Source organism: Macaca thibetana, chromosome 8 (assembly GCF_024542745.1).
Source record: "Macaca thibetana thibetana isolate TM-01 chromosome 8, ASM2454274v1, whole genome shotgun sequence".
Classification (NCBI taxonomy): Eukaryota; Metazoa; Chordata; class Mammalia; order Primates; family Cercopithecidae; genus Macaca; species Macaca thibetana.
In genome coordinates, this window is record NC_065585.1 from 83,208,925 (window position 1) to 83,221,630 (window position 12,706).

General features: G+C 38.4%; 1 protein-coding gene across 16 annotated transcripts in view; it reads left to right on the forward strand.

Annotated features, from left to right (window-relative positions):
• The window catches only part of ASPH (aspartate beta-hydroxylase), a 222,165-nt gene that overhangs the window by 187,302 nt on the left and 22,157 nt on the right, over window positions 1-12,706 (forward strand). For all 16 annotated transcript variants that reach the window (XM_050801980.1, XM_050801985.1, XM_050801981.1 and 13 more), the window contains one exon: window positions 9,318-9,453. In XM_050801980.1, the coding sequence (XP_050657937.1) occupies window positions 9,318-9,453 (136 nt within the window). The remainder of the gene's footprint in view (window positions 1-9,317; window positions 9,454-12,706) is intronic.

The following is a 12,706-nucleotide window of genomic DNA, read 5'->3' on the forward strand; positions in this document are numbered from 1 at the left end:
CCTGTGTTTCTTCATAACTGTTTTACTTTGCTCCCATGAATTTACCGTTTCCCATGTTGATGTGAATATATTCTTGATCCCCTTCCATTTGCTGTTTGCTTTTGTAGCTAGAGCATTTTCAAACTTCAATCTACATAAGTGTTATGGGCTGAACTGTTGCTTCCCACAATTCCTACTCTGAAATTCTACTCCCCACGACCTCAGAATGTGATTGTATTAACAGACTGTGTTTGGGCCTTTAAAGAGATAGTGAAGTTAAAAAGAGGTCATTAGAGTGAACTCTAGTCCAATTTGATTGGTGTCCTTATAAGAAGAGGAACTTTGGAAACAAAGAGAGACACCCAGGATGCATGCCCACCAAGGAAACACCACATGAGGACAGTGAGAAGTTGGCCCTCTGTAAGCCCAGGAGAGAGGCCTTGAAAGAAACTAAACTTGCTCTACTTGATCTTGAACTTCTAGCCTCCAGCACTGTGAGAACAGAAATTTCTGTTGTTTAAACCACCCGGTGGTACTTTGTTATGGCTGCCCTTGCAAATTACCATTAGTGACTTTCCTTCGTAAATCCCCTTACTGTACTAACTGGTTCAGCAAAAACATTTCTCGGAATGGTCCTATTTTCCCACATAAAATAAAATATTTAAAGTTCAGACCAATTATGATTGATTAGAACAAAATTAAACTGGTTTAGGTCAAGCTTCAAGTATCACTTGTATCATCATCTAAGCATGTCATGAGATCGAGGATATACTAACCAAGTGATGCAAGGAAAGTGTATAGGCCAAGAGGCAAAAGAAATCAGGTCAACAAGAACTCAATATATGGATTAGCAGAGTTTGATTCAAAATGTAGAGTATGCTGATAGTATTTTTTCTACTTTCTACTGCTTATCTCTAGCATGTGGAATATCATTACTTTGAGTCTGATGATCTCTTAAAAATGTATTTGAAAGACTAGTAAAGGGTTTTGCCAGCCAATAGAATTTTCTTTCTAAGCATCACTAAATGATTGGATTACATATTACAAGATTTGACTAGTCTAGGAGAAAAGGAGGTAAACAATAAAAAACAGTCAACTATTAGAGATATATAGAAAATATGAGTAGACTGGGTGCGGTGGCTCATGCCTGTAATCCCAGCACCTTGGGAGGCCAAGGCGGGTGGATCACCTGAGATTGGGAGTTCAAGACCAGCCTGATCAACATGGAGAAACCCTATATCTATTAAAAATACAAAATTATCTGGGCGTGGTGGGGCATGCCTGTAATCCCAGCTACTCAGGAGGCTGAGGCAGGAGAATTGCTTGAACCCAGGAGGCAGAGGTTTTGGTGAGCCGAGATCGAGCCATTGCACTCTAGCCTGGGCAACAAGAGCGAAAATCTGTCTCAAAAATAAAATAAAATGAAATAAAAGAGTCAAGAAAGATTTAACAAACTGAGCACATGCATTTAATAACGCCCCCCCCCGACCTGAAACTTCACTTAAATGACAATACAAGAATAAAATAGTACAAATGGTATTTTTTAAAGGGAGACAATAGCAGGTGAACAGTGTCAGCATGTAATTTTGATAGTGGAAAACAGAAGTAGATGATTTGGCGGATCCAAGACAGCAGAAACTATAGTAATTACAGAGAAGCTTCCAAAGAAGAAATTCAAGGCAAGTGGTACTACAGCAACTCAAGAAACTGCATGGCCTCAAAGAATAGACTTATCTACGCTGACATTTTAAGGTCCCCAATTAAAAAACAAACTGGCTTAACAATGCACCCAACATGGAGGCCTGTCAGACACAGGCCCTGCCCTTTCACAAGATGTCCAGTTGTTGTCTCAATTTTGTAGGACTGACAGCCAAGGATCACCAAACATTAAGGAGATTTTTAACATTAAAGAACAAAACAAAAAGAATGATGTAGCTTGGGGGAAATCGAGAAAATATAGGGAACAAAAGGAAAACAAATAATACCTCTAATATACTCAGAGCAATAAGAGAAGATGTGTATCTGTAAAACAAGTATGGGATACTATAAAAAGGAACAACTGAGAAAGGGCTCTCAGAAATTAAAAAGTGTGATTTGCAGAAATAACAATTTAAAGCAGTATTAGAAGCTAAGTTAAGGAAATCTCCCAGAAGGAAAAACAAAAAGGAAAAGATGGAAGATAGAAAACATAGGATGATTAGAGGCTCAATTTAACATAGCTAACATTCAGATAAAAAGAGTTCCAGGGAGAATAGGCAAAAAAAAAAAAAAAAAAAAAAAAGAGAGAGAGAGAGAGAGAGAAGAAATGAATAATATTATTAGAAGATAGTTCAGAATAGAAAAAATATGAGTTTCCAGGTTGAAGGGTGCCTCTAAGTACCCTGCCTTTACATTAAGGCATATTGCCATGAAATTTCAAGAAACAGGAAAGAAAGAGAAGATCTTAAATCCTCATCATCATCATAGCTTGCACTATACATATAGTGCAAGCACTTTTCACTCATTTAATTCTCTCAGGGACTCTTGGGAAAAGCTTTATAAACGAAGGCACAGAGATAAGTAATTTGCCCCAAATCACACAGCAAATAAATGGCAGAGTCAGATCTCCAAACATACAGTCTGGCTCCAAATTTTATACCCCTAAACACTTAACTATCCTGACTCTTATAAAGCTAGAGAAGGAAGGATAGGAAGGGGGAGAATCTAAAAGGCATCAGGTTTCCCAAGAGCAACACTAAAAGTTATAATGTAATGGACTAATCTTTTCAAAATTATAAAAAGACATTCATCTTGGCAATAATTTTGTGGATATGGCATGAAAAACACAGGCAACAAAAGCAAAAATAAACAAGTGAGACTACAGCAAACTAAAAGGCTTCTGCACAACAAAAGAAACAACAAAATGAAAAGCAATCTATGGAACAGGAGAAAGTATTTGCAAACCATATATATGATAAGGGGTTAATAACCAAATATATAAGGAACTAATGCAACTCAATAGCAAAAAACTGAATAACCCAATTTAAAAATTGGCAAAGGATCTAAGTAGACATTTTTTCAAAGACCTACAAATGGCCAACAGGTACATGAAAATGTGCTCAACATCACTATTCATAAGAGAAATGCAAATCAAAAGGACAATGAGATATCACCTCATACCTGTTAGGATGGCTATTATGAAAAAAATGAGGTAACAAGTGTTGATGAGGATGCAGAGAAAAGGGAACACATGTACACTGTTGGTGGAAATGTAAATTGGTGCAGCCATGATGGAAAACCATGTGGAGGTTCCTCAAAAAATTAAAAATAGAATTACTATACAATTCAGCAGTCCTACTTCTAATTATATATCTAATGGAAATGAAATCAGTAACTCAAAAAGGTATCTGTACCCCAGTGTTTATTACAGCATTATTTACTATAGCCAAGATATGGAAACAACCTAAATGTCTATCAACAGGTGAATGAAGAAAAACTGTAGTATATAAACACAATGGGATATTACTCCGCCTTTAAAAAGAAGGATATCCTGCCACGTGCAACAACATGAATGAGTCTGGAGGACATTATGCTAAGTGAAGTAAACCAGATATAGAAAGACAAATACTGTATGATATCACTTATATGTGGCATCTAAAAAAGTCAAACTCATAGAAGCAGAGAGTAGAGCAGTGGTTGCCTGGGGGTGGGGAGTGGGGAGTGGGAGAAATGGGGACATGTTGGTCAAAGAGTACAAACTTTCAGTTATAAGATGAACAAGTTCTGGGGCTCTTATGTACAGCATGGGTGGTGCTGAATGTGTTGATCTGATATTACGCAATGTATATCAACTCATTGATATACTTTGCCCTTTGCCTTATTTGCTTTGAATATATTCAATCTCTGTCAACTATATATTTTTAAAGTAAAATAGTATCACACTAGATAACAAGAAAAAAAGTATAAAACAGCATTATTTACTAACTAAATAAATTTACGACCTAAATACCTAACCATACATACTCAAACCTTCAATCAGGTATAAGAGCTTGAGACACTTTCAGAATTCAATTTTACCTGCGCTGTGTCCTTCCTCAGGAACAACTAGAATCCAGTAATTAGGAAGCCCAGTACCAGGCAGAAGCCAAGGGGAGTGCCATGGCCATGATTGTCTAGCAAATTCAGACAGCAGCTGATCCAGATCAGAGCAAGGCAAATGGCTGTGGGAGGGTTATCTTCAGAAAAAGAGAAAAAGCAAGAAAGTAATCAATTTATAATGTTTTTGGCAAAAGGTAGAATAAAAGCATCAGGGGATTTTATAGCACTCTTTCAGAGTTAGTGAAAAAATAGTATGAAGTGCATTACAAAATAAAGCCAATGAAAAGGGGGCAGGAAAAAAATGCTGCATGTGACATGAAGTGTAATCATTACAACTCTAGTCAAGTGTGAGTGATACCTGATTGTCATAATATTATAAAACCTGAATGTGAATTTGCACTGATATGAAAGATTTGCGAAATTAACTGTATTACAAGGATAGAGAATGAAGACATTAAATTGTTTAATTGTTAACCTTCTATAATAGATGAGTGATAATGCCTCAAATTAATAAATCAAGAATAGCAATATAACACGCTATTTAGATATAAGCAGGTTAATAGCAGAATAAATATTTTAAATAATTAGCTGGGAGTTAGACTGAGGATTGGGGAAGAATTGGGAAAGAGACTGCAATTCTCATTATAAGACCTGTAATAATATTTGACTTTAAAAAATGTGTATTTTTTAATTGAACAAAAACATTAGTAAGAAAAATAAATAAAAATAAGTTAGGCTTTAGTTCGCTTCTCAAGAGAAAGACTTTCTGCAGGAAGTCAATTTTAAGAGAAGATTTCACAAATAGGACTTAATTTAATTTGATGTTACAGAGAAAAGTATAGCATCCAGGTGGTATGAGCAGGCTGTCTGGGGAGAGGAGGAAACTGGTCTTAACTGGATGCAGGTCTGGGATTCAGGATAGCTGGGGCATGATGTGGGATTCATGAGGTCAGAATTGGGAAGTCCATTTATAGATGCCTAGAGTGAAAAATATAGCTAAGGTGTAACTTGTGAGGCACATGCTGAGATGGCTATGTGAAGCCATGTGCCAGTGTAGAAAGAATCAAACCTCTGCTTTCTAGTCTCCTTTGCCACAAGAAAAAATGGGGAATTAGAAGCTGTTGTCTTTTGGGCAACCAACTCAAATACCAATGCGATTAGTTTCTCTTTCAGTTTTCTGAAATAGATGGGTTTAGAGTCAAGGGAGTAATATTTCAGAAGAGGCCTTTAAAAATGTAGCCATTGGTTTTCAAGTTTCAAGTTTTCTGTTGGAATTTCCTAAAAGCTGAATTCTTTGCCATTGAAGACAATTGGGTGGTATTACTGTAGAGAAAATTAATATTCTCTCTCCCTCTCCCTCCCTCCTACACACACATACACTGATATAGTCTGAATGTTTGTGTCTCCCCCAAATGCATCTATTGAAATTTAACCCCAAGGTGACAGTATTAAGAGGTGGGGCTTTTGGTGACTCTTATGCCTTAAGGGCAAAGCCTTCATGAATGAGATGAGTGCCCTTATAAAAGAGTCCCCAGAGAGTCTGGTTGTCCCATCTACCATTTGTGGAGGCAGCTAGAAGGTACCATCTATGAACCAGAAAGTGGCCCTCACCAGAATTGAATCTGCCAGCATCTTGAGTTTGGACTTACACTCCAGAACTGTGGGAAATAAATTTCTGTTATTTATAAGCTACCCAGTTTATGGTATTTTGCTTTTGTCCTGAACAGACATACACACACGCCGAGTGTAATTAAGTTTGATCTTTAATTTTCTCTAACCATGTGAATATTATATTATGTGATTCCTTGGTTGTGCTTAAAAACAACATTCTTAGATCCCATCCCAGATTTCTCTCCAGTGCCCGTAAAAGTCCCTGTTATGTCTTTCTAAACACCTTCAAGCAGATGTCATCAAGTTCAACTGGTGGGATCTTTTGGTTGCCTCGGTTTTCCCCACTTGTCAAAGATGTTGAAGTGTCTTGGAGGCATTGCCCTCTGCATGTCGCTCACCGAGGAGCATGTTGCTCTCTAAGCACCTTGCAAGTGCTCCCTACCAGCACCCATAGTCACAGGTACCCAGTAAATCTCTGAGACCAGGAGGCTGGGGTACCTCGCAATTGCTCTTATGCTTGAGGGGAGCAGGGCCCCTTGAGTCCGCTGCAGCCTGAAATCCCTATGCCTAAATGTGACCTTCTCTAATAATTGAGGAGGAGATAGTACGGGGGGGTTTTGGCAGCACCGGTTCTGACCACCAGACTGTGGGATTTAGGCTCATTAACCACACAAGGAACCATTTCATCTTCCCTCAACTGAGGAAGTTTCAGCTTGATTAACAGTATGGGTCCTTCCCAATGTAAAATTCTGTAAGAAAGTATTGAACTCAAAAGAGAAAATAAGTGACTGTTTTATAATAAAAATGGACTAGCTAGTACTGAGTTAGTAGTACTAGTTAGGACTGAGCATGTCTGGTGGCATATTAGGGCATGTGTTCAGAGAGACCCTTCTGCACCCGTTTACCCCTTTTGAGCCCGAGTCTGTCATCCAGCACATGTGCGCCACATATAACAAGGAAAAGCCAAAACATTTTTGAAAAAATTATACTATTCACAAAAAGTACCTTGGCAACACTTCCCAAGGGAGACTGGGGGTGAAGGGGCAGGAAGGGCAACGTTTCATATATAAAAGATAGTCTATTCTTAAGTAAAAAATGTTAAATTATATTGAGTGATGCAATCACTTTAACATTTTTCCCTAGGGCTTTGTGCCCTATTTTAGTAACAAAAGATCAGCTGTTTCCAACCATGCCCCTCAATCAGCTTTCTAAAGAAATAAAAGAATCTTCTAAAATACCAGAAGGGAATAAAAGAATAGGTTGTCCTTATAAGGCACCAATAACCTCATTTGAAAAGTAATTTTATGTGTTAGAGAAGCAATTCTCCCCTTGTCTGTGTGACAATTTAACAAGAATCTAACAGATTTATCTAGCAACTTGAACAAGTGACAATATCCAGAGTGAGTGTTGGCAATTGAGGTGCATTTGGGAAGATGTGAACATACAGCAAAATCCTAGGATGCATTTTTTTTCTTTTCCATGGTCTTGGGGGTTTTTTACAAAATGGTTGTATGCTTTCAATCTGTGGACCTGACAAAGTAAGGGCTTTTGAATGTCTCTTTATTGAAATACGATCTTTGCCCTGTTCTTCACGACCTGCCTATTTGGGATGGAGTAATATGGAACCTAGTTGGTGGACAGAGCCCTAAACATGGATAATGACCAGGACACGCCAAGCTGGGCAATGGTAGTAGCAGGTGTAGATGTGGTCAAACTATGTCTCCAGTTGGCAAACAAGATGAACTCCTTTTGGCTCAAAAGTTAAAAACAGAACCAAGAGGCCATGTCAGGGTGAGGAAGCATTCCTGCTCTCTGTGTCCTTGGACAGTTTTGCAGAAGCTGTTTTTCTGCAACCAAGTCAACAGTTTTTGGAAACAACTACAACTGGAAATTCCTCCATCTGACCACCAACAAGACCACCTACACCAACCAGCCAACCAACCACCTAGAACCAGCCAATTAACCACCAGAGACTGGTGATCTGGGGCTTAAAGGCCATCCAGCCAATATTCTTCCTTGCTCCCAACACGCCTCACCTGCCCTGCCCTGCAATTTTGGCTTTTGACATCTCCCTCTCCCCTACCCTTCCTGGGAGTGCACTTTCCAAAGCTGCATCTTCGCAATCTGCAGAGTGCTTTTGAAAAATAAAGTTCTCCTTTGGCCTCCACAAATCTCATTGGTCTTTCGTTAACAATATTAACACAAATTAATGCATACATGTCATAAAATTATAAAATCAACCAAAATTTCTTTCTTGCCCTAGAATATTTTAATAACTAATGTTTTCACATGATATAAAAAGTATTCCCTTGTTTGGCTGGGGCTGGCACCATGTTTCCACACAAATCTCTGTCTGTATCACAGCCCTCTGGCTCTGCAGCCATCCTGATTCCACATTGCCTTCTTATGTGGAATCATGAGTTTATAAAGCAGGGCTTGGTAAAAAGACACTCTACACATTATCTTGTGCTTTGTTCTAACCAATAATTGATCATTTTGCTTGACTAATTCAAAAGATAGAGAACCGTGATTTACAAAGAAACTCCGTCAATCTTCAGAGTATGCTACTTGTTTGCATTTTTGCATCAAAATCTGTTTTTTGGTTTGTAACTTATTAGTTCTAGTCCCATGCTCTTGAGTCACTGAAAATAGATCTGCCCCTGGTTCTTGTTGAAATCAGCTAACACGTTCCTCCGTGCCTATGAATCCATATACTCAACTATTTCATCCACCTCTCATAGAACATAGAAATGATTGAAATTATCAACATTTCAAAATTCTGGTGTATCTGTACAGCTTTGTCTCTTTCCTAAAGTAGGAAAGCTGTTTTTATGCTTGTCTCCTGATGGAAATCCATCTTAGTTTACTGCTCAGATCCTCACCTTTTCCTTCTCCCCTATTCATCCTACCATCCCCCACCTCCCACTCCTAATCAACACCCAGTGTGATAGTGCAGATTGCCCAGAGGATCTTCCACAGGATCTACCGTCACCTGCCCCGTCACTCCTAGTCTCTACTGGTCCTAAGCTCCCTTTCTGGCAGGGGCTAAGGCTCCCTCATAAATGAGAAGTCAAGGAAATATTTTTGTTTGTCTGAATTCTAAACACTAGTGCATTTATTTGTTTTGGTTTGCTGTTAATTTTATATATCAAATCCTCCAGTGGATACTTTTCTGATACCATTGAATGTGGAACTAATATTGACCATCTTTAATGGCATCTTTGTAAGGAACTCTGTTGAAAGGTGAAATTAAGTCTGTAATTTGTGTTCCAGTTTGGAGGCTGGAGTGTCACATGGAACTTATTACCATGTACTGATGTAATCTGATCAACAAGATCAGCACTCTTCTTAGGTTGTGGTTTCAAAAAAAGTCTTTAGGCAAAACTTAAATTGTGGAGAGGGTTATTCTCTGGAGTTTCTAGGAGTTATTGAAATTGTTATGTTGCAAAAACATTTGGTTTGGAAAAATCATGAGACTTGGTTTTTTTAGACCTATGACAAGAAGTCCCAGAGGAAAATGAAATATAAGCAAAATGGATAAGGCAAAACATTAATTCCTTTCTGAAACAAACCTCAAAAAAGCAAGAATCATTATGAGGTGCTCCACCAGGCCCATTTTCAGTCTAGTAAAGACAGAATCTTCCCTCTAGTCTTTAGAAAGAAACTGGAAGTTAATCCGAGATGAAGGCCTTGCAGTGATGGATAAAGCCAAAGGTCTCTTCCTGCCTGAGGACGAAAACCTGAGGGAAAAAGGGGACTGGAGCCAGTTCACGCTGTGGCAGCAAGGTGAGCTTCTGACTTCTAGGTGGTTCTCTGCAGCCCGAACTTGATGGGAAGTGGGTACTGACAAAAGTCTTCTGTTGATGCTTCGCAGAACTGGAATTCCTGGGCTTAAACGAGGGGCCCAAAAAAAAACCTAGATTTTTGAAATCTGTTCATTGTTTTTGAAAACTACATCTGAGCCCTTATTTGTATGTGTGAAGGTATATTTCTGTGTGTGTATATCCACATGTGTATTTGGATAACTATTTATAAATAGTGTTCTGATTTTTCTGGTCTTTCCTGTTGAATGATGTGTTACTGACTATAACCCTACTGTGTAGGCATAACTGAACAGTCTAGCAGGTGTTATCAGTGTATTAGAAAGTTATATCCCTGAGCATCATTTGCTCCTGTAAAATGGAGGTGACTTTGCATGGCAAAATGATATCAACACGGATGATGGTAAAAGTGGTAACACAAGAGCTGGTAAAAATGGTAACACACCAGAGTGACAAGACAATGATAACTGCTGTCTCAGCTCTTCAGGAATAGGCCATGGTTCATATCGAACTTCATATTTTTTTAGCTTAACCCAAGTACAGGCACACATATGGGGCTCCAGCGTGTGTGTGTGTGTGTGTGTGTGTGTGTGTGTGTGTGTGTTTTCAATGAATTGATATATTTATCTATCTTTAAAATGAGGAGCATTAAATTTTATCTTTAAGACTCCAATTTTCTCCTTGAAAAGTGGAGTTAGCCTGGGTTAACAATAACTATACAAAAGTAAATCTATTTTGAAGACTAAACAGCACGTGCTGCGTATCTTCAGCTACAGAAAACAAATTCAGATTATAATATGCATCTAATTTACACTAAAGAACAAATAAGGACAGTCAGAGTGGTTTCTATGTAAGAATAAGAGGAACTACTTTAGTAATATTTTCAAGGATACTTCCATCAAAAGAGAGATAACCATGAAAAAAGTGACTATCCACTTTCTGCCAACAAGATTTTTTTAAATGGAGCTGTACAATCCACATGTGGGCAATATGCTAATTTGCTGCTGACATGTCACTAAGATGAGTCCATTCTATTGGCACTTATGTGTTCACCTGATACTTTGATTCCATTAACATCCTTATGCATCATAGAACCTACGGGCCTTCTAGAGCAATGCTTCAGAATAGTGGACATCCTAGCACTAATTTCTAGAAACCATAGTTTCTGCCAAAAGAAAAAGTATTTGATAAAATTAATATGCAAAATATTATAAGACATAAAAAGTATTAAGCAAGAAAGAAAATAACTTACGGAGTCAATAATTTTGTTGGAGGTAACATTTTGTCTTCTAAATTTTCACATAGGTGGAATATACCTGATTTTCCATGAACTACTTTATTTCTTAGAATGTATTTTACTTTCTTAGTATCTTTGTTAAATTCTTATTCCCATTGAATGGAATTTACATGTTCTTTCTTTCTCTTTCTTACATGTGATAGAATTGTAATTCCTGAATTTATATTTTCTCTTCCTTCTCCTGTTCTTTTTTGTTTTGTTTTATTTTTCTTTTAAATATTTTGATTGGAATTCCTTAGTAAATTTATTTTCATTCTTTCTTATTAATAAAAGCATTTAAGGCTATGCACTGACCTATAGTTACAGCTTTGAATGTATTCCCTACAGTGTAATATATGGTATTTTTACCTGAGTTATTTTCAAAAAAGACTGCATTTCTGCCCTGGTTTCCATGTTGACTTTAAATGATCTATATGTATATGTGTCTGTGTGTGATTGAGCATATGTTTTCCAATCTGTTGTAGTTGCTTCAACATTGATTGATTGATTGACAGGATCTTGCTCTCTTGCCTAGGTTGGCATGCAATGGTGCAATCCTAGCTCACTACAGCTTCCAACTCCTGGGCTCAAGCAATTCTCCTCCCAAGTAGCTAGGACTACATGTGTGCATCTACATACCCAGCTAATTTTTAAATGTTTTTATAGAGATGGGGTCTCACTATATTGCCCAGGCTGGTCTTGAATTCCTGGCTTCAAGTGACCCTCTTACCTTGGCGTCCCAAAATGCTGAGATTACAGATATAAGCCACTGCACTCAGCCTGCTTCAAATTTTAAAACTGAGTTTCTAGTTTTATTTTATTGTCATAAAGGGATAAAATTCACATAGTTTCCCTTTTAGGAAGATTTTTTAAAGTTCTTTATGGTCTTTGGTTTGTGATTCCATGGTTCTAATGGGGGAATCCAGTAACTATTTTCTAGAAACAAATTCATAGTATAAAGAATAAGTTTGGGGCTCGGTGTGGTGGCTCATGCCTGTAATCCCAGCACCCTGGGAGGCCAAGGCAGGCAGATCATTTGAGGTCAGGAGTTGAAGCCCAACTTGGCCCACATGCTGAAACCCCGTCTCTACCAAAAAGACAAAAAATTAGCTGGGTATGGTGGCACGTTCCTGTAATTCCAGCTACTCGGGAGGCTGAGGTAGGAGAATCGCTTGAACCCAGGAAGCAGAGATTGCAGTGAGCCGAGATCATGCCACTGCACTCCAGCCTGGGCAACAGAACGAGACTGTGTCCAAAAAAAAAAAAAAAAAAAAAAAAAAGAGGAAAGCAAATATAAGTTTTATGGCAAGTACTATTGTAGCTTACGCAGAAGCAGGATGGCATCCATCTCAGGTGCTGTGGTTCAGAAATAGAGAAGCAGAATTCTGGAGTGGAAGGGACAGGGGTGGACATGGTAGGGAGGGAGGTGAAAGACCAGTTTGTTTAGCCACATTGAGAGCTCAGATTCAGAGAAAAAGGTGATGAATATCGGGCTCAGTAAAGACTTAGCTGTTGTCTAGTTAGCAAACCATGCTGCTGGGTAGTCGAATGCCTAAGGCTGAGGCTGGAAGTTTTGTGAAGTAAAATTGTGGTATGTCTCTACTATGGACTGAACTGTGTTCCCCCAAAATTCATATGTTGAAGCCCTAACCCCCAGTGTGACTGTATTTGGTGATAGGGCCTTTAAGGAGATCGTTAAGATTAAATGAGGTCATAAGGATGAGGCCCTGACCCAATATAACTGATGCCCTAATAAGAAGAGGAAGAGACACTAGATGTGTTAGTCTGTTCTCACACTGCTATGAAGATACACTAGGTAATTTATACGAAAAACAGGTTTAATTGACACACAGTTCCACATGACTGGGGAGGTCTCAGGAAACTTACAATCATGGTGGAAGGCACCTCTTCATAGGGCAGCAGGAGAGAGAATGAGTACCAA